This window comes from Mesoplodon mirus (assembly GCF_964341445.2).
Source record: "Mesoplodon mirus genome assembly, chromosome: 3".
Classification (NCBI taxonomy): domain Eukaryota; kingdom Metazoa; phylum Chordata; class Mammalia; order Artiodactyla; family Ziphiidae; genus Mesoplodon; species Mesoplodon mirus.
This window is the reverse complement of record NC_138978.1, coordinates 18,538,524-18,560,815: the sequence shown is the minus strand read 5'-3', so window position 1 is coordinate 18,560,815 and position 22,292 is coordinate 18,538,524. Positions and strand designations below refer to the sequence as shown.

General features: G+C 55.1%; 1 protein-coding gene across 1 annotated transcript; it reads right to left on the bottom strand.

The window, feature by feature from the left end:
- Positions 1–594: 594 nt before the first annotated feature.
- LOC309799083 (uncharacterized protein) lies at positions 595–19,945 on the bottom strand (the record flags this gene model as incomplete). Its single annotated transcript, XM_082612109.1, has 7 exons — positions 595–717; positions 11,038–11,091; positions 11,212–11,294; positions 13,527–13,702; positions 14,848–14,995; positions 18,510–18,562; positions 19,830–19,945. The coding sequence occupies 7 exons, from the start codon at positions 19,943–19,945 to the stop codon at positions 595–597; spliced, it is 753 nt and encodes a 250-aa protein (XP_082468235.1).
- Positions 19,946–22,292: the final 2,347 nt, after the last annotated feature.

The window sequence follows — 22,292 nt, the reverse complement described above, 5'->3', positions numbered from 1 at the left end:
GGCCATCCTCATGCAATACCGGAGAACACACAGAGGCTGTAATCACTCAGTCATCCAACCAAAAGTTCATTGAGACTCTGCTAGGCGGCAGGCACAGAGCTGGGCAGTAGGGATTCAGAGGTTTAAAGAAAACAAACAGAGAATCAGGTGTAAATATCCTGGGGAAAAAGTTGAGAGCCAGAGCAGCTTTTAGAAGTTCAAGTTCAGACACTTACAATCTGGATTGAGTGACGCCATCACGGGTGTGAAGCCAGAAAGGGAAGCTAGAGGTGGGTGGTCAGCAGAGGGTCTGGGAACTAGGGCTCTGGGGTTCTGCCTGGCTCAGCTGGCAGGTCACAGGGGAAACTGGTCTGTTTTCCCACCTGCCCACGTGCTGTAGTCATTGCTACTGCAGAAGGAAGCTTGGGGTTGATGGGCGTCACGGTGAAGGTTGTAAAAGGCGGTGAGGGGAGTGACCATGGAAAGGCAGGCATGGAACCAGGGTGGCTGGGCCCAAGCCAGGCACCTCCCCTCCTTGGGGACTCCGGACCACAACAGAGACCAGCTCAGGACTGGCCAAATGACACAGTGGAGGGAGGGAGGCCAGGGCTGGGCTCAGCATGGGGGCAGGGATTTCAGTGTGAGATCCAGGCCATGGTCCACCGCCTGGGCCTCCGATTCTAATCTGTAAAATGGGGCCCGTGGTGGTATCGAAGTGCTCACGTCGATGCCCTGATTCTGGGAGGACAGGACGGTGGTGGGACTGTGGAGGGAGGTCGTTGGCTTTCACTGGGAAAGCCCGCTCTCCTGGAAGGTCAATCATTCATCCCCTCAACAAATCCACATCAAGGGCCTGCTGCAAGCCAGCCCCTGTGCTAAAGCAGAGAAATAAAGCTGCATCCAACTCCCGGTTGCTCTCAGATCAGGCAGAAGACAAGTCAGTGGGTGATTACAAGGCAGGCTGGGAGATGCTGGAATTGGGGTCAGCTCAGGGAGCCATGATCGCCATCGGGGCGGGGGGTCAGCATTCCCTGAAGAATGCTGAGGGTCTGACGTCTCACCTGAGAGCTGAAGATGAGGAGGACTTGGGGTAGCCAAGTGAGGTAGAGGGATGGAAGGTGATTCAACAAACCTGCTCGAAAGCGCCACTGCCACCAGTCTCCCCCCCCCGGATCAGCTGAAGGGCCATCCTCCATGTTTGCCCCTCCCCCAAGCCAAAAACATGCATGTCAAATTCTTTCTCTCATATCCCACATCTAATGTGTTGGCGCCTTCAAAATACATTTAGATTCTATATTTATAAAATACTTCAGTAAAATGTACACATCTAAAAAAAGACAAAGATGAGAGGGGAAACATTTAGAACCACCTGGGCCACCTTCAGGGCTGCCATCTTGGTCTGAGCCACCATCACCTCATTCCTGGGCTAAGGCTTGCCCCTCATCATTCTCTCCACTTCCACCCTCAGCCTCTGCAATTTCTCATCCACCAGCAGCTGGTCAGCAGGGTGCCTGGCGTCTGATCGTGTCACTCCTCTCCTCACGCCCTCCCCGTCTGCCTCTGAGTAAGAGCCGATGTCCTTCCACAGCCCCGAAACCCCCCTGACCATACCCACGCAGCCTCGCTTCCTATACTCTCCTGCTCACTCCCTCCACCCCAGCCAATGGCCTCCATGCTGTTCTGTTCCTTGAACATGGCGGGCACGCTCCCTCCCGAGGACCCTGCCCACAGTGGCTCCCTCGGCCTAGAGGGGGCATCCCACGTGCCTGACTCCTTACCTCCTCCAAGTCTCTGCTGGAATCTCAGCTTCCTAATAAAGCTTATGCGACCACCCCCTTTAATACTGCCCACCCTCCCCTGGCCTTTCCCATCCCCTTCATCCTGTTCTCTGTTTCCCCAGGCTTCGTATACGCATGGATACCACTGTTCGTTGCCTGCCTTCCCGCTGAAAGATGAGCTCCTGGGGGCAAGGACCTGTGTTCTTTTCTAATCCCTGATGTGTATGTTGAAGTGAGGTCAACGTGAAGGGATTGCATTAGCTCAGAGTGGGGAGCATGGAATGTGGGAGTCGATTTTCAAGCGAGCAGAAGAGATGAGGAAGGCAAGGCCAGGTCAAGGAAAGCCTGTGGCCACTTTAAGAAGTCTGGGCTCAGATCCTGGGAGCAGTGGGGGTCCCAGTGCTCTGAGCCATCACCACTTTCCACCTGGGAGACCTTGGGCAGCTCAGTGTCCTCAGGGGAAAAGAGGCAGACGGGTGGACGGCGAGACCAGGGAGCATGATGACTAACACGGGGAGGGCTGTGGCGATCGCGGGGGCGCAGTGGTGTCCCTTCCCTTCCACCTCGGCACTGTTGTGGGAGCGAACGCCCTGCCTCAAAGGGGACAGACGTCAAGTGTAGATGCATTTTTGCGACAGCTCTGTGTCTGCATCTTTTCCACAGCTGCATTTCTTGCTGTCTGGGTGAAGCTGCCAGGCAGTCAGGGAGAGGTGGAGCAGTGGGCACGCCCTCCACCAAGGGCGGGCTTTGGGCTCGGTGCCCCACAGGGAGAGGCTGTCACTGCTTTGGGGTGACTGTGTGCATGGCAGGCAGAGCCATTGTCCCCCATCCCCCTTCCGGGGTGTCTGCAAAGCTGTGAAAGGTACGGGGATGAGCAGATGTGGGGAGTCTGGCATAAAGCAGCAGCGTGGGCACAGCTGGGGGCCTGGAGCAGGGCAGCCGGCCTGGCGGGGAGAGAGGTGACTGGGTCAGTGGCTACAGAGGCTCTCCCGGGGCGCCTGGGATGGGCCAGGCATTACTGAGCTCATCTGGAAGCGAAATCATGTCCGGTGGGAGAACAGAGAGCTGGGGCAGGGGGCGAGACCCAGGCCCCGGGATGCTGAGTGGGGAGAAGGGGAATCCTGATGTGCCCCCCAAGCCTTGGTTGCTGCAGCAAGCAGCCTCCAGGTACTGAGGCTCATCTCGTCCCGGGCACAGCACTCCCTTTGTGCATAGTATACCCGACCTTCCTCGGGCAGTTGCTGTTAAGTCCCCAATTGACTGAGGCTCAGGGCCACACCGCTAACACATAGCAGAGCAGCGGCTAGAGCCCAGGCTGACTCTCCTTGCCCTAAGGTTCCCCTCTCCTGGCTCATCTCAGAAGGAATCCAGTACTGGTGAGACTTGGGGGAGGGGTAATGGAGGAGGCTGTTCCCCCAGGGTTTAAACACTTGCCCTAGAGGGAGGCCTAGGTTCTGGTTCTGGCCAAGCCACTAAGTCGTTGTGTGGTTTCATTCATTCATTCACCCAGTGCACAAATATCCAGTGTGCCGAGATGGGGTGGGCACTGGTTTCAGTGGGAATAGGAGGGTACACCCTTGACCCCTAAAACTCACAATGGAGCTGAAGGCAGACAAGTAACCAGGTGATAACAAGACAGTGAGGGGCAGGGAGCCCGGAGGCGGGCATACCTGAGGGGCACCCCATCCAGACCTGCCGGTCAGCAGAGGCTTCCAGACCTGAAGGTTAGGTGCAAGTCAGCCAGGCAAGGCAGAGAGGAGGGAGAGGGCACCAGGCAGAGGGAACGGCCTGAGCAGAGGCCGGGAGGCAGGCAAGGGAGAGAGGCAGCCCATAGCTGAGATGAGTGTGGGGCTGAAGGGGGCTGGACGGAGGGGAGCTAGGAGGCTGGAGAGAAGGAAGCCAGGGTGAGGACCACCTCACATAAGCCCCTTCCTCTTCCTGGGCCCCAGGTTCCTATTTGTGTACATCTGACCCTTCCTGAAACTTTTTTTCACCCAACTTGTTGATCATCAGTGGGACCTCAGAAATTATTCATTCCCTTTTCACAGATGAAAATGGAGGGTCTGAGCAGTCAGGTGGGGCTGGCCATGTCTTCTTCTTTTTTTTTTTTTTCTTCTGATTCTAAATTTCTTTTTTTTTTTTTTTTTTGGCCGCGCCGCACGGCATGCAGGATCTTACTTACCTGACCAGGGATCGAACCCATGCCCCCTGCAGTGGGAGCACGGAGTCTTAGCCACTGGACCGCCAAGGAAGTCCCAATTCTAAGTTTCTTTTTTCCCATCCCCTTTCTCAGAATGAAGGGATGCTCTCTGAAGCTAAGGCTCTGGAGTCAGGGTTCAAACCCTGCTTCTGCTGCATGACGTTGAGTAACTTACTTGGCTTCTCTGGGCCTCACTTCCCTCCTTCTATAAACAAAGCTATGAATAGCCCCACCTCATAGGGCTGCTAGGAGGGTTCAGTGAGATGGCACACACAGAGCTCTGAGCCCGGTGCTCAGCATACAGTAAGTGCTTAATAAATCTTGCTCTGCTCACAGGGCCCTGACATGCTGAGGTACCAGATGGCCAGCCCAGGAGGCAGGGTGTTGGGCAGGGTTGCAGGGCCATGTACCCGGACCTTGGTACTGTGCACCCTTGTCTCCTAATGCCCAACTCTGCTTGTTGTCACAGTTGGTGGCATCAGCTGCTTGTTAGAAGCCACAGCTGGGGAAGCTGACAGCAGTGTTGCCATGACAACCGCTGGGGAGGACAGGGCCACCTCCCTGCGTTCATAGTCGGTCCCGAGCATGAAGAGAGGTGGCTCCCAGGCCCACCTGAGACCAGGGCCGGGCAGGCACCAGGGGCCTGGCTGTGCAGCTGGGGCACTAAGTTGCCCCCTTCCCTTCTCCCTCTGCCTCTCTCCTTCCCCTCCCCTCCCCCCAACACCCACGTGCAGAGAGACGGATTTTCTTGGTAAACCACAGCTTTGCTCTGCCAGGTTTCCATCTGGGGGAGAATGTCCCAGGCCATACACTTCCATCAGCATCTTCCTTCCTTCCACCTACTGCCCTTTGCCAGCCTGGCCCTGAGGACCTTTGGCCCAACATGCTGTCAAGGGTGGGCCCCAGTCTCCAGCACTGAGTTTCCAGTCTCTGCACCAGGCCCTGTGCTGGGAGCATTCTCCTCCGCGGCCTCATGTAGTCCTCAGACCCAACGATGTACTCTTCTTTATTACACACATTTTACAGAAGGGGGAGTTGGAGACTGGGAGGGGTGAGGCAACTAACCCAAGGCCAGTGGCCCCATGAGCGGCAGAGCCAGGGTTGCACCCAGTCTGCTCCTTGTGAGAGGCAGTGTCGATGGCAATGATAAGGTGGAGGTGACAGTGATGGTTTCCTAGTGCTCTCCTGGGCATTGCCAGCCTGGGGCAGGGTCTCTCCCTTTGGGTTCAGACCCAGAGGGGCAGGAGGTGTGGAGCAAAGCATAGGTGGTGACCTATCATGACCACTAGGTGTCGCCCATGTTCTAGAAAAGAGTTGACAGCCACTCCCTCGGGGGGTAGGGGTCTGAAGAATGGGGGCATGGGGCAGTGCTTCTCCGAGAATGGAAGACTAACCTAGGTCTGGGCAGAGATGGTGGTGTAGAAAATCAGAACTGGACAGAAGTTAAAGTGGTAAAAGTAGATTTTATTAACTATTGCAGTGGGGGAAAAGAGACAGTATAGAACTGGGCTCAATTCTTAATAGAACAAAGAAAAATGGGGATTTCTAACTAAGGAGCTGGGTGGGGGTAATCAGTGGCTGGAAAATTGCTAAGAGAGTAGGGGATTCTTGATAAACTGACCTAACAGGATTCTTGCCGAAGGCAGGTCGTGGTGATCAGATATCACCTGGGGACTAGTGAGAGGTGAGAAATTTGATCAGATATTGAGGAAGGGTGGGGATTCTCCCTAAACTGTTATAGCCAGATTCCTGCTGAAACACAAGAATGATGCAAAGATGAACACAGAAGCCCACAGGTTGAGGCCAAGTTGAGAAACTTCTCAGAGGAGCCCAAAGTTTGGTCAAGGGGAGAGTCTTTGCCAGTCCCTCCTCTGGTTCAGGGAAAGAGGAGATCTTCTTTCTTCTGAACAATATGAGTTCATTTCTCGATTGGTCATTTTTTGTTCATTAGTGACCAGTGGAACCACCTGTTGAGACTTGGTAGTAAAGGGTATTTTCTGGATGGTGTGAACCATTAAGCATTTAAATGAGGGGGATATCTATGAAAAAAGAAAAACAAAGATTAATGATCGGAGCAGCTAAACCCAGTTTCTGGGTTCAAAGGACAGCCAGTTGAGATGTCTAGATGTTGAGCTTGAAGCATCTGTAGATGGTGAAGTGAGGAGAGAGGTGGCAATCCATTGGTCTTCCTGGTTGCAGCTTGCATCATCTCTGGTGATGGCACCGACATCGGTGTCATGGTCATGCTTGTTTCTTGGAGAAGAGCATGGACGCATCCAGCTTCAGCTCATAGGGCTTCTTTAGAAAGTCCCAATAAGGATCTGGGCAGTTGGGTTTTAGTTCTCAGTGACTCCAAGTCAAGAGGGTGGGAGAAAAATTGGAAACATTCATTTGAAGAGTTGTAGCCAGATTTTGGAGAAAATTAGAAGAATTAACAAAATGTGCAGGATGGCAGGATTCATTCCGGTTTACAGACAGGTAACAAAGCAGAAAGGAAAATGGAATCTAACCAAGAGGGTGAAAAATAGCTCAAAGACAATGAACAGGACTGTAATGTAATAACCCACGAGGCTGTGCTATACTTCCCACTGAAAGTGAGAGGTGTTGAATTTTTTAAAATGCACAACGTGAGAGTTGTGAGTTAAGTTTTATTTGGGGCAAAATGAGAACTATAGCATCTCAAATAGCACTGAGGAACTGCTCCAAAGAGGTAAAGGGGGGAGGGGTCAGAATACGTGTGATTTTGGTGCAGTCAGGCACACATTTTGCCAAAAGTTGCTATTAGTCAAGAAGGTTGGTGAGGGCCACAAAGAGCCAGATGTCTCTGTGAATGATTTTAGTGCTTTTCTAGATGTGAGAAGATGCAAGAAATTGAGCTCATAAAATCTCCTCCTGAAAATATCAAACGATCTGAAGACCTGTTCTGCCAGTTTTTCCCAGAGCACAGAGCGCCTCGTGCCTGATCTCCACCCTTAACTCCTTTCAGGGGGTGTTGAAGGTCAGAGGCTGCAGTGGCTGGTGACTTCATTCTTATAGAAACAAGAATGGCAAGCGACAACTTTTAGTTGGCAGAGATCCCGGGGTCCAATGATGAATCTGATTCCATCTGAGTCACAACTCTTAGAAAACCAGAGCCGGACAGTAGCTTAAGCGGCCAAAACAGATTTTATTCCAGAACTATTTCAATAGGGGCCAGTATAGAATTGGGCTCATTTCCAAATACAATTTCAAATCCTTACATTTCTTAAGTGAGGGTTTATAGCAGGGACTGGGGGGAGGTGGAAAATTGATAAGAGCTGGGGAATTCTTGCTAAACCGACCTAACAGGATTCTTGCAGAAGGCAGGTGGGGTAATCAGGTTTCACCCAGGGGATGGTGGAGGATGAGGAATCTGATCAGATATTGAGGGTGGGTAGGGATTCTCACTAAACTGACACAGCAGGATTCTTGCTAACACGAGGCAATAGAAACCAAAATGTTGAGACCTAGCTGAGAAAAGATCTCAGAGGAGCCTGACTAAATTTTGGTCAAGGAGAGAGTCTTTGTTAATGGCAGCCCCCAGACCAGTGGGAAGCAAGTCCAGCCCCCTCCTCGAGCCTCTGCATAAAAGACCTCACTAACTTGAGGAGAGAAAGACCACCCATACTGTGGAAGCAAAGTGCCCTTCAAAAACTGTGATCCCACTCCCCCTCGCCACCTCCAGAGGCATCAAGTACACCATCCCATCTCCACCCCATCCCCTTGGGGGCCACTTCCAGGATTGGCTGCATCCTTCGTGCTCCCCTGACACCACCTGGCACCGTATGTCAAGGGTATTGGTCCATGTGTCTGCCTCCCCCTCCCAGGCTGTGGGGTCCTGGGGGCAGAAGCTGTGTCTGATAAGTGGTGTCTACCCCGAAGCCCAGCCTCATGCCTGGTCCACAGGAGACCATCGGGATAGGTCCGTTGAATGAATGAACCAATGGATGATCATGTCGAGGGGTTTTCAGAATGTTAGCTGAAGACTCTCTTTTCTTCTTATGGTAGCTCATGGGAAGGGTCAATATGTAACACAGGAAAAGCACGGCTACTCATGGAAGAACGAGGTGGGGGGCTCAGACCCCCATCTGCTCAGCCTCCCCTTCCCCAGAGATCACCCCTAGAAGTCCCAGGAAAACTCATGGCTTTGGGGAGCGTCTGAAACAGTGGCTCTGGTCTCTCTGCACTTGGGGAAACTGATGCCCATCACAGGGAAGAGGCTAAGGCCAGGACCCAGGACCTGGCACCCTGCTGGACTTTCAGTCACTTGTCCCACTGACCCCAGCTGCCCAAGTCTTCATTAAGAAGGTGTGAAGAGATGACATTAAAAGTCAGATGCTGGGCTTCCCTGGTGGCGCAGTGGTTGAGAGTCTGCCTGCCGATGCAGGGGACACGGGTTCGTGCCCCAGTCCGGAAAGATCCCACATGCCGCAGAGCAGCTGCGCCCGTGAGCCATGGCTGCTGAGCCTGTGCATCTGGAGCCTGTGCTCTGCAACGGGAGAGGCCACAACAGTGAGAGGCCCGCGTACCACAAAAAAAAAAAAAAAAAAAAAAGTCAGATGCTGAGGATTCAGATCCCAGCCTCATCACTAATGACCTGTGTGACTTTGGGCAAGTTACTTACCCTCTCTGGGCCTTGGTTTTTTCAACAGAAAAGGATGGGGTAGAGGGAGAGCGTTGTGGAGATGGATGTCTAGCAAGTACTCAGCCCAGTAGTTGTTATCGTTGTCCGAGTGCTGGACCACAGCCCCACTTTCCAACCCTCCCAACATTTTTGTTTCTGTTGGAGGAGGGCCACTTCGCCCAGGCCAGGAGCAGGAAGGGGATAGGCCATGCCAGATGCTGAGTGTCAGGGAACCCACTTTCCCCAGAGCTGGAGACCCAGGAGGGAGTCACTGTGCTTTTCCCTGGCCAGTGGGTGCCTTTCCAAGGAGGACTCAGCAGTGGGGAGTTGAGGTAGGAGGCCTTTATTAGTTTGAAGAGGGGTGCCATGGCCTGTGGACAATCTCTGGGGGTTGCAGTATCTGGAAAAGTCTGGGGTGAGGCATGGGGCAGGCAGGACCCCTTAGCAGCGGAATCCCATCCCAACACCCAGACTTTTAGGAGGGGAGGCTGTCTGCACGGGTAGAGGGGCACAGCCAGAAACCCAGGCTCCCACAGGCAAGGGGCCCAGGCCTCTGCTGCCCCCGCCTCTGGGGGACTCCCCATCCTGGCTCCATTCCTGCTGGGTGGGGCGGGGCTTCAGCTCAGAGTTGATGGGGTCAGCTCAGGAGCAGGTGGGCTCCTGAGAGCATCTCGGTGACTGGGCAGGTTGGGTGCGGGCACACGGGGGACCACAGCCATCACCCATCACGGCCAGCAGGACAGCAGGGGGTGAGCAGCAGGAAGGCCTCCCATACACAGTGACAGCTGACTCCAGAGCCCAAGGAGGGTTTCTAGAAGCTGCAGCTTGGCGGGACTCCGTCCAGCCCTGCCGTCTTTTTTGTAGATGTTCTCCCTACCCCCACGTCCCTCCCCACCTGTGCTCTTCTTGACTGTCCCTCCCCCCTGTGCTGGTGGTCCTGAGCGGCCGCAGGCTGGGCCGAGATTCTTGGTGGATGTTCTCAGTGTCCAGCGGGGTCACAGCGCTGTGTCAGTGGCCCTCAGGGTTGACGCTGGGTGAAGGCAGAGGGTGGAGCAAGGCAGGGCACACTGGCTACTTGGAGGCCGCTGACCCTGAGGTCAAGAGACAAGTTGAGGAAGGACTGGGAAGCGGGGGAAACAACAGTGCTGGGGCGGAGTCAGGAGAGCAGGCCCGCTGAGGCCTGATCCTCCTGCTCTTCTGCTGGTAAACCCACAAGCCCCAGCGGGAACCTGGGCCCCAGGGGGGACCCCACCCCCAAGGCTCCTCTGCCCCCCCTCCTCCTGCCAGGACCACTCTGGTCTGGACGTCTGGCCCTCACCTTGTGTCACCTCTCTCCCACTTTCTCCTCTCCCTTCCCTCTTCACATCCTGCTCCCTCTCTGCTGCCTTCTGGAATCTTCCCCACGGCCTCCTGCCTGGACCTGGTCTCTCCTGCCTTTGTCTCCTCTTCACCGAGGTGGGTCCCAGCTCTCAGCTTCCTCCCCATCGAGAGGGCTTCTGTCGCCAGGCTGCAGCCTTGCCTCTCCTTGCCCAGGGAATGAGTGTTCTGGTCCCTTCCAGCCCCTGGCCTGGTTGCTGCACGGGGAGAGATGCAGGGGGAGCGCCTGGAGGCCTGGGGCTTCCCCCTCCCGTGTTTGTCAGGGACCCGGGCGGCCTAGGATCGGGGCGCCCCTCAGAGCAGTTCAGCGTTGCAGGGCGGCGGCCAGGGTGTGCCTCTGACATGAATGGGTCGGCAGAGGACCCGAGTGGTGGGGACACATCTGAGTGTGCTCCCATCTCGGTCCCTGTGCGCCTGGGGGCGGTGCATGTGGCTTCTGTCAGTGCCCAGGAGCCTGCTCTGAGGCTCTCTGGGTAACTGAGGCCAGACTTCAGGCCTGGGACGTTAGCCCCGTGACCATCCTGTGGTGTCTGGGCTGGGACTCGTGCTACTTTGACAAAGCCCAGGATGGGGCCACCTGCTGTTTCTTGGGGCTTTGGAGGGCTGCAAGGCTCCCAAAGCAGGGATCACCCTGAGTCATCCCCTGGGAGCAGCCAAGGGGCCCCAGAACCAGGCCTTGTGACCAGCGCTCTGTCTGCCTGGGAACCTGGTCCTAGGACATGCCAAGCTCTGGGCCCATGTTGGCTGTTCCAGGTCTGGCTCTCGAAGACTCTGGGCCCCAGCCTTGAGGGCCTGGCTGAGGAAGTCAAGCTAGTGCCAGTGAGAGGCCCCCCTCCCTCAGAGGCCCCCAGTCTTTCGCAGGTCTTGCCTTCCACACTCGGGAGAGACCCCAACAGGGCATATGCCCCTTGCCATGTCCAGGATGAAGCCACACCCAGGTCTGGGCTGGAGGAGCCAGGTGGCCAGGGCCAGGGCCCCGGCCTTTCTGAGTCCTCTGGGGCCGGTCTCGCTGGAGGGCTCCAGAGAGGAGGGCAGCCCAGGGGCCCCCGACCCGCCCCCACCTCCACCTGCTCCATCTGGCTGATCCCCAGGACCGGAACCTCCAACCCTCCTCTCTGTCAGCCCCCAGAGGGCGCTAGGGAGGGGCGGGGGGCATGGCCCGTAGATGCTGCAGTTGGGCGTGGGGCTCTGGCGGTAGATGTTGAGGTCGTTGCCATGCTCCTTCCTCCCTTTACGTCCATCGGCTTCTGGAAGCACAGGACCACGCTCTTGTCACACTCGCACGTCTGCTGGTCATGCTCCGTCTGGTTGAGCTCGCCTATGGGGAGTGCAGCGCACGGACTCTGAGGTCACAGTGGACCTCGGAAGGTGGTCTCAGGCCAGCACCAGCACCATCAGCGGGCCCACCCCAGGCCTGCAGGCTCCGACGCTCGGGGCCCAGCCTCTGCATTCACAGCCCTCCAGGTGCCCCTGGCGCATGGTAAACAGAGAACCCCTGAGCCCAACAGGACAATGTCAAGAGGAGGAAGCTGAGGCTCAGGAAAGGGTACGTTTGCCTAAGTCACCCAGCAAACCCAAGGCAGAGCTGGGACGGAAACTCAGGTGTCAGGAACTCCCCCCCAGCCCAGTTACTTTCTACCATCGCAGGCCTCTCTCAAGCACAGAGTCACAGCACACACACCCTGGAGGGAGTTCGTGGTGAGGACGGAGTGAGAAGAGCTTAGCGCTGTGCGTCCCAGGGAGCAAATGCTGTCGTTGTTATGGGCCTTCAGAAATCATCTACCCCAGAGTTCTCAGCCTTAGGAGCGCATTAGAATCAGCTGGAGCGCTCCTGAAAACCAAGGCTGCCCGACCCCACCCGTAGAGCTTCTTCTGACAAACGCTGTTGATGCTGCGGGTTTGGGGAACACCTTTCGAGAACCACCCACTAGCCCAATTGTTTGCAAACTTGCAAACTCTCCATCAGCAGAATACCTTCTCTGACATGAAACTCTTGACCAAAGACTAATATATCAAACAGCCGAAAGAGGGGACTTCCCTGGGGGTCCAGTGGTTAAAAGACTCTGTGCTCCCAATGCAGGGGGGGCCCGGGTTTGATCCCTGGTTGGGGAACTAAAATCCCATATACAGCAACTGAGCCCGAGAGCTGCAACTAGAGGGGCCCGCACGCCGCAGCAAAGACCCAGTGCAGCCAAAATAAAAAAGATAAGAATAAAAACATTTTTTTTAAAACAGCTGAAAGAGAAGCCACTTGAGCTACAAAATACATTAAAGAGCCAGCTGGACCACCAATCCAGGGATAACCGACCCCCCCATTAGCTCTCACAGCAGTTGACTTGATGGCCCCAGAAATCCCCAGAACCCAGTGTGAAAACCACCGCTTGGGTTAGTCCATTGTCTTGGGGGTTGAGGAGGGAGATTCCTCTCCTCGAACTGCTTAATGAATTCCCCTCTCAAGCCAGACCCTCCACCACACATCTGAACAGCAGAATATGAGGACCAGACAGCCCTGGGCTGCCAAGGGTCCCCAGATGTGCCCAGTCCCCCGCCAGACTCTTTCCCAGAGAACAGGAGTCTTGAGTATCTTTGCAAAGCTGGCATTGCTTGTGAGCTCTTAGTAAGGGACGACACACAGCCTGGTTAAGATAAGGAGAAAAAGGGAGCCCAGGGCTGCCCATGGGGCTGGGCCAAGGGGTACCTGCTGCCCCAGGGTGGGGCACTAGCAGGGGCCGGGCAGGGACACCTGGGCCATCAGCTTGGATGCTGTGCCCGTCAGGTGGGGAATGAGTCCATGGTAAAGGAGGGAACCCGCCAGGCCTGGCTCCAACACCTCAAATCCCTAGAAACCCTGGGTGTCTAGGATGGGGCCACCTCGTCTGCTGGGATCCCAATGACAGAACTAGAAGGGAATGGGTCTGCTCAGATCCAAACCCCTCAATGTACCCATGGGGAGACTGAGGCCAGGTGGGGAAGGAGCCTGCCCAGGGTCATACATGCTGGGAGAACCTGGGTTCCATCCCAGGTCCCCTGACTCCCATGCCAGCCTGACACAAAGTCTCAGGATCACCTGAGGATCTGATTAAAAACAGAGAGTCCTGGACCCCACCCAGACCCGACCCACTGAATCAGGATCACTCCCTAAGCTCTCCGAAGCTTAAGAATCTCGGGGACTGGAGAACCTGGGGGCCAGTTCAGGCCTGGGGGCTCCGAGCACATCAGGGAGATGTGCCAGAGCCACAGCCAGGATTATTAGATTTGGTAAACAAACAAGCAAACAAAAAACAAGGTACCTGGTTAAATCTGAATTTCAGACAATAAATATTTTAGTATAAATATATCCCAAATATTGCATGGGATATACTTATGCTAATTCTTCATTTCATACTAATACTTATTAATTTTATGCTAACATTTAGTTTTTAGTATAAGTATGTCCCATGCAATATTTAGGATATACTTACATAAAAACATCTTTCATTGTTTATCTGAAATTTGAATTTAACTGGGCATCCTGTATTTCATCTGGCAACCCGGCCCACGGCCCTAGCACAGGCTGAGGGGGCTGGCAGTACACACTTTCTTGAGGGGAAGGGGCGATGGTGGGAGAGGGATTCACTGCAGACAATGTTGGTGTTTTTCTCGATGGTGTAGTCGTAGTGGTCCACATAGGTGTGGCATCCCAGGTCAAAGAGCTTCTGGTAGCAGCAGTCGTGGGCATGGCCGCACGTAGGGGCGGGGAGAGGAGAGCAGGCAGGCGTAGCCAGGCTTGGCCCCTCTCCCACCGGCAGTGACCTCTATCATGATCATCTGTTCCTGTCCCTCACGAGTCAGACCTTCAGACTGAGGCCCAGAGAGGGCAGTTACTTGCCTTAGGTCACACAGCCGGGCAGAACCAGGCCAGTGCCCCAGGTTCTCGTCCGTGATCCTCTCCCTTTGCCCTCCGCCCAGAGCCCTAGCTTTCCCCCCCACCCCCTGGAGCCCTGGCTGCAGCTTCAGGAGGGGTCAGGGTGGGAGAGAGCGGCCTGGGTGAAGTCAAAGTAGGAAGAGACCGGCTAGATGCAGGGGCTATACCTGGCTGTGCACGATGGCCAGGGAGAGACAAAGGCCTGGAGAGTTAAGTGGGGCTTGGGGATGGGGGACAGGAAGCAAATGTGGTATGGCTGTCCCATCCCCTCTAGTGGAGGGCAGGCAATTAGTCAACATGCATTTATGAAGCCTCCACTGATACCAGACTTGGTGCTGGCTGCTTCGGGGGGAGACAGGAGCAAAGGATAAGCCACAGCTTCCAGGAACTCCCAGTCTGATGGAGGAAGCACAGTCCTGTCCACCGGAGCCTCCAGTCTGAGGGTCCAGTGGTCACAGCCCTTGCCTTTATCAAGTATAAGCTGTGTGACTATTGCTCTCATGTGTATTTGGAGGCAGGTCAAAGGCTCCTTCCGGTAAAAACGGAAGTTCAAATGCCTCCAAGCCCAAGACCTTGGAAAGGGATGATAGAAAATGTCCAAGGTGGCGGTCCAGTGGTTAGGACTCTGCACTTTCACTGCCGAGGGCCTAGGTTCAGTCCCTGGTTGGGGAACTGAGATGCCACAAGCCTCGCGGCCAAAAGAAATAAAAATAAAATAAAATAAAACATGCTAATGATAGAATTAAAAAAAAAACCCACAATGTTATACACTTTAAAAAAAAAAAGAAAATAAAATATCCAAGACGGTTGAGGAGGACACGGGTCAAAGGTCAGGCTTCTGGCCACTAACTCATCAAACAAGCCTCCTCCTTGGGGGAAGGGGCCTCTCCCACCTCTCAGAGATGGAGACAGTCTGACCTTCACTGTCCCTGCCCGGTTCCAGCAGCCCAGACTCTCCAGGACCTACCAGTCCACCTCATCCATGGGCAGGCCATGCCCCCCACCCCTCCCGCAGTAGTAGCCATAGCCCACGAAGGACAAGATGGCATTCCATCCTGTGTTGGCTTCCACCACGGACTTGAGGTTGAGCAGGCTACTGTGGGCCGCGGGCAGGACTGCGAGAGAACCGAGGGGGTGCTGTGAGTTCCCTGCCCTGTGCGTGGCCTCTCCTGTTTGACTGGCTGTCCTTGCAACACCCCAGGGCTGGGGAAAGGGGAAGGGAGAGAGGGAGCAGGAGAGGGAGGGCAGAGCAGGAGGAGGGTGCAATCCACAAAGCAGCCGGTATGGTGCGTTACACACGTCCTTACACTGAGCCCTATGGCCCTGAGAATATGATAATAGTATTTGCCAGGCACTGTCCTATGCCCCTTCCATGCATTAACTCATCAAGTGCTCCCTGCAACCCTACAGAGTGCTGATATTATCCCCATTTTACAGATGAGAAGACCGAGACCCAGAGCATATAGTAACTTCCCCAAGAAGACATTGTTGAAAAGAGGTGAAGCAGAATTTGGACCCAGCCAGTGAGAGCCCAGTGCCTTATACCCTCTAAGGGGCTTCACAAATGCCACAAGCTCTTCTGAACACGATTCTGGGCCCTTCCGGCTTGGCCTGGCTCCTCTGTTCCCAGCAGGGACTCAGCATCCCCACGTGGCCCTGGGGCCAGTGCATCATTCAATGAACACACACACACACACACACATATATATTTCTTCCCCGTTGTCCTTGTCTCACAGGTAGTGCAACAACCTTTCCTACACCAGCAAAATCACAAAATCAGCTTCCCGGCATCCTCAGGCCACTCACCCCAGGGACACATTCTCCCCTCCCCTGCATCCCTGCCTCCTGGGCTCCCAGATGTGCTGGCTCACTGCTGAGTCAACATCGAGCCTGGCATTTGGGTCCTTACCTGGGTGAGGCCGCCACCCACACAGGCAGGAGGGCCGCTGTCATCCCATTTTATGAATGAACAAACTGAGGCTCAGAAAGGTGAAGCTTTGCCCAGGTCATGCAGCCTGGAAGTGACAGAGCCCAGACCTGAACCCAGGTTTGTGTGCCCCAGAGCTGGGATGCCTCCCCAACCTGGACTCCTCCATCTGTGCCCGGGGCTAGGCACCCAGTTCAGCCTAACCTTAACTCTCTCTACATCCCCCACCCAGCTCCATGGCCTGAAAGAGGAAATGTACTGGGGGAAGGAGGAAGCTAAGAATTTCAGAAACGGAGACTGGATGGAAACCCAAAGGCCGAAATTACTTGTTTCTGGAGACGTGGTTGTCCAACATCGCTAGTGATGACAAGGGACTCACCACCTCCACATGCCTCAGTGGGAAGAGCACAGACTTTGGAGTCAGACAGAGGCAGGCCTAGAACTAAAGCTCCCTGGGGCTCTGTTTTCCCATCTGCAAAATGGGAATAACAATCCCAGCCTCCAGAGATCGGGCAGGCCCGCGCCCAGCTCAGGGCCTGGCACGCACCAGACCCTCGCTGCCCCCATGGTGCCCCCTCTCAGGGCTTGTTGGGACCCTGGGCAAGGCCTGCCCTCCCTTTCAGAGAGCTGATTTTAGGAATTCTGCTCCACCTGTGTCTTCCTGTCTATTGGCTCCAGGATTTTCATCATTACAGAAAATAAGTAGCACACAAGAGAGGAAACAAAGAAGGAGTGGGGAGAAATGACAATTTTAAGAGGATGGTTTAGAGCCTGTAAATGGTTATGTTAGGTCCGGGGCAGGGTGAGAGGGGTCCCTGCATCCTGTAGGCCTCTCTCTGACTTGGCCACGTGGGCTGTTGAAGAGAGTGGAAGAGGGGGGCCAAGAGGGGTCCCCGGGAATGTTAGCTCTCCCCCCACCCTTTCAGCCTTGCAGGGCTCTTGCTGCTGGAATCAAATGTGTGCCAAGCAGCCTGGGGGTCAGACAGACCCAGATCTGCAAACAGGTCTCTCCATTAGCGCTGTGCGGCCGGAGGCAGGTTGCCTAAATTCTTTGACTTCGATTCCCAAATCTGAGAGCAGCCAAGAAAGTCATTCCCCTGCAGGGCACCAGCTGCATCGCCCGCTGTGAGGTCCTGGCCTCCTCACCCCCACTCCCACATCCTGGAGGTGTTACCCCTGGCAGGGGGCAGCTTCCATCCCCAGGGCCCCCAGCCATCAGCTCCCACCTAAAACTTACCCATCTGCACACAGGACGGACAAACACACACTCTAACACACACACAGACGTAAACACACACTCACCCACCGTACACTCTCCTCCACATACCACACAAGTGTACACACGCACGCAGACACACGCCCACCCATACTTCCTGTGCTCTCACACGCCTCACACATAGACACACACTCTCATACTCGCCAACCTCACATTCACTTTGGAGTCAGACAGAGGCAGGCCCAGAACTAAAGCTCCCTGGGCCTCTGTTTTCCCATCTGCAAAATGGGAATAACAATCCCAGCCCCCAGAGATCGGGCAGGCCCGCGCCCAGCTCGGGGCCTGGCAAGCACCAGACCCTTGCTTCCCCCATGGTGCCCCCTCCCAGGATTTGTTGGGCCCCTGGGCCAGGCCTGCCCTTCCCCTATACCTCCCACACTCATACAGTCTCACAAGCAGACCCACACTCACCCCCCATGCCTGTACACATGCACACGCACTCCCACTCTCTCACACACACAGCACCCAGAGTGGCCACGTGCACATTCCACTCCAAGCGGAAGGAACAAAACCTGCATGCACTCAGGCTGCAGCCTCTGTCCCAGGCCCCTGGGCGGGGCTGAACTCAAGGGGTTACGTTCTAAATAACAAGTCACTTCGCCTGAATTCAACCAACTGTTTCTCACGTCTGGCCACATATAACCTTATTTCGTTTCTGATATTTTCTTCCTTTGTCTCAAACCTGGTTGGGTTCAGGGAATGCTGAACAGGTGGACAGAAAGCCAGTGGGACATTCAGCCCATCTTCCGCCTACACAGGGCAACTGCCACCAGGATGCCTGCCTGTGTGGCAGGAGCCTCAGCTGTCCAGGGGGGTGGCCCCCCTCCAGAAAGAAGAAGGAAGAAGGCCCCCAGACCTGCTCCATGTCTTCCAGTACATCTCATACCCAGACACTGCTACACACCTGCCGTGTGCAGATGTGTACAGCCTACTTTCATATACACGCTCTAGAGACACACACGCCACTGTGAACACACACACATCATCCTGATGTGTGTTACACACATAGACATCACCACGTGCTCGGACACACCCACACACACATAGATACATGCGGCTATCTGCACGCAAGCTCACTAGCTTTGCATGTACACACGCACACAAACACGTTTTCCTATGTACACAAGCACCCCGGTGTCCCTAAGTGCCCTGACGCCAAGCCACCACCACCACTTTACAATGCTTGCTCAGCTGTAGGCCCTGCACCCTTGAGGCTCGTAAATAGTAAATGCCGACCAACCCGGCTATGTTTACAGGTGCCTGGAGGAGTAAAGAGCCCCAAAGAGGGGATGAAGCCAGTCAGGGGCAGAGCCAGGAAGCAGAGACCTGATGGCAGGCCTGAGGTCCTGTGGACCGTGGGTGAGTCACAGCAGAAAGGCTGGGGGTGTCGGGGAAGAAGGAGGAGTTTCCCAGCGCCTTCACTCACCACAGCTGGCCAGGATGGCGATGGCGATGAACGTCTTCGTCCCTAGGTAAGACCTGAGATAGGAAGAAACCCTGGTCTTGTGTCCGTCCCTTCCCCCTGCGTGCGGTTCCTGGCCTGCGGCTCCCTCCTGGGCCTTGTTACAGGTGTGGTCAACGCCATCTCTTTTTTTTTTGTGATACGCGGGCCTCTCACTGTTGTGGCCTCTCCCGTTGTGGAGCACAGGCTCCAGATGTGCAAGCTCAGCAGCCATGGCTCACAGGCCCAGCCGCTCCGTGGCATGTGGGATCTTCCCGGACCGGGGCACGAACCCGTGTCCCCTGCATCAGCAGGCAGACTCTCAACCACTGCGCCACCAGGGAAGCCCCCTTTGTCACTTTTAGAAGAGAATTGAAGGATTGATGTTGTGCATCTTCAAAAAGTGGATTGTTCTTCATGATTTAGAAAACAAAACCAAAAAATTGTTGGTGTTGATACTCTAATCATTACTCAAAAAATTAAATTATTGTCTATATCGGGTTTTTTTGTTTTTTTTTTTGTTTTTTTTTTGTTTTTGCGGTACACAGGCCTCTCACTGTTGTGGCCTCTCCCGTTGCAGAGCACAGGCTCCAGATGTGCAAGCTCAGCAGCCATGGCTCACAGGCCCAGCCGCTCCGTGGCATGTGGGATCTTCCCGGACCGGGGCACGAACCCGTGTCCCCTGCATCGGCAGGCAGACTCTCAACCACTGCGCCACCAGGGAAGCCCAACACCATCTCCTGATGCCCCATTTCCTGCTGCTCTTGCCTTGTGATTAGCTCCTCCAGGAAGATCTGAGCACCTCCCACTTGCCTGCACCTCCTGGAGGGACAGCCCCCAGGATGGCAGAGCCCAGAGGCACCGGGAGCCTCCTTCCCTCCCACTCTGAGCAAGAATCAGCTTCCAAGACAGGGAGCTCCTGTCTCATGGAGTTGGACCTCGTCACAGATCAGAACCAACCCCTTCCATTTGCACGCCAGGGAGTCACGTGACCCAACCTGCTGGCTGGCTCTTGCGCCCGGAGCCAAGAGACCTGGGTCCCTGGGTTCTAGCTGCAGCTCTACTTCCAAAATGCTGTGTGATCATCCATAGATCCCTTAGTCTCTCTGGGCCTCAAGTGCCTATAAGGATTAGCTAGATGATCCCAAGGGCCCTTGTAGTGCTAAAAATGCAATGACATATCTCAGCCACCGTCAAAGACTCAGAGCTCTCCTTTCTGAAGAAACGGATTCTAGGAGCCAGTTCCCCACCCTCATCCCTGCTCCTCTCCAAGGAGGGCTCCATCCCAGGGAAGCAGGCATGTACCTGGAGTTTCTCAAAGGAGAAGAGGCCCTGAGGCTCGGGCCCCTCTGCCCAGAGGGGTGTCTAACCAGCCCCTTCTTCCTGAACTCTTTGGGGTTGGCCTGAGTCCCATCTGCCATGTTCTGGGTTCTGGGGGGCCAGGAACATAGGGCTCTCAAGGAGAGCCGCGATCCACCCCAAAGTCTCCGGGGAGCAGACCCCAGCTTCTCTCTGTTGCAGTGGCACGGTAGTGCGGGGCAATGCCCCAGGGCAGGACGCAGGTGACACATGGCCTAGAAAAAGGAGGCTCCACCTCCCCCCACAGCCCTGCCCACAGCTGCCTGGTAACTCCCACTCCAGGGTGTTCAGGCCTGCGGGGCGTGGGAGTTGATGCACCTGAAGAGGAGCTGGCCCTTCCCCAGGCATCTGAAAGGAAATTAGCCCAAAGTTCTCTCTCTTCCCATCTGAAAAGGATGAAAAAATTATCCAGTGACACTTGTTAAAGCACAGCAAGGCAGACTAATTATTCAAGGGGGCCACTGGATAGTGTAGGGACCGCTATGATGGGGTCTTGCGGGGCTGGAAAGAGATTGGATTCAACTCCAAACAGAAAAAAGAAAAGTGGGAATTTGTAGCCAAGGCACAGCATGGGGGTCAGAGGATGGGAAATTCCTAAGAGGAAACATCAGGGTTGGGGGGATTCTGGCTAAACCCACCCAATAGGATTCTTGCTGAAGGCAGGCAGGGTGATCAGACATCACCTGGGGCTGGTGGGGGGGTGGGTGAGGCACCCCATCAGATATCAAGGATGAGGGACCCTGGCTGAAGTGACTTAGCAGATGTCATGCTAAAACTGGACAATGCCTAGATGGACATGGGAGCCCAGAAGCTGAGGCCTAGGAGGAGAAGAGTTCAAGGAGACCAAGCAAGTTTGAGTCAAGGAGAGGCTCTGCCCGGAAGGCCCTCCGTGTGGATATGCGCACATCTGTAAGCCATCCCTTCACATCTGGAAGGGCTTTAGTCCAGAATCTGCAGAGAACTGCCTACCCACATCTGCAAGCTGCTGGTGCCCACCTCTGGCTAAGACTGGAGGGGCACGGGCACACGCATCCAGCAGGAAGCCCCCAGCTCGCATTCGGAAGGGCGAGCCTGCAGATCTGGAACAGGGCTACTCTGCGCCACCACCACTGTCATGTGACCCGACACCTCTCCGGTGGGGACCGCCCTAGGCATCCTAGGGGGCTGGGCAGCATCCCTAACCTCCACCACTAGACCCGGTAGTGACCCCTCCCCATGCTCCTCTCCTTCTCCCTCCCCCCCCACCCCCACTTGTGACAACAAAGGTATCTCCAGACATCGTCAAATGTGCCCTGGGGGGCCCAGTCGCCTCCGGTTGAGATCCTGGTGGCCTGGGGGTCAGTGCCATTTGCCTCTGTTTGGAGGTGGCACGTGTGGGGGAAAGATGGGGCCAGGGAGGAACAGAGCGGGGCTGGAGCCCTGGGAGCCCCCGGCAGTGTGGACTGTTGCACAGACAGGGGCTCCGATCCCAACACCCTGATTTCTTGACTCTGAGATCCTGGTAGGATAGCTCCCTTCCCTGGCCTCTGTGTCCTCAGCTGTACGATGGGTATAACCGGGCATCACTGAGCAAGGATTCTGCTCACAGATAATAACAGATTACAGGTGTTGTGTGCTATGGGGGCATGTGGTAGGTGCTCAGATAAAGACCTGTTTGTTACCAAGCAGAGGTCTGTTCTCCAGCCTTGAGGTGAGCTGAGATGGTGGGAGGGGAAAAAGGAAGGGGGGAAGAAGAGTACCATTGGAAATGAGAATCCAAATCGTCTCCATTGGCCCTTCCCTCCCAATGGTCCCAAACTTGCTGGCAAGGAACAGAAGAGAACCGCCCCTCCCCCCACACCAGCACTTCCCTTCCTACCCCCAGTTTTTCCAGCTTGCACTTCTGGCTCTACCACACCAACTGGCTGGCCAATCCCACATGCCATTTCCCCGTTCTCCCAGCCCTCACCCTTCCCTTGCCCAACCTCCTCTGTGCGGGTCCAGGCCCTTCTCCTTCCCAGGAAGTTATCCTAGAAAAGCCCCAGTGCATCCAATCACACATCCTTACGTGGAAGGTGTTGACCTGTGCTTGTTTATACAGTCTTTTGTAGGCACCTGTATGTGTTTTGGTCTGTGAGTCTTGACATTGCACTCAAACCAGGGATCCAGGGATCCTATCGTTTCCTCCAAAAAAGCCAGGGGTTCTCCTGGGACAGGGGCTGCATCTGCCCCATCAGACTGTAAGCTCCCTGAGAACAGAGCGTGGTGATGGGAGGGTAAGGCTGGTCTCTGCCTTCACTTGCCTGCACAGTTCAGTACTCACTTTGATTTTTGCAGATGCCTCTTAATGATATAACTCACTCCAAAGGAGGAAGAACCAAGAAGTAAGGCCCAGTCCAGTCCACATACTGATGATACAGCCGCCAACAT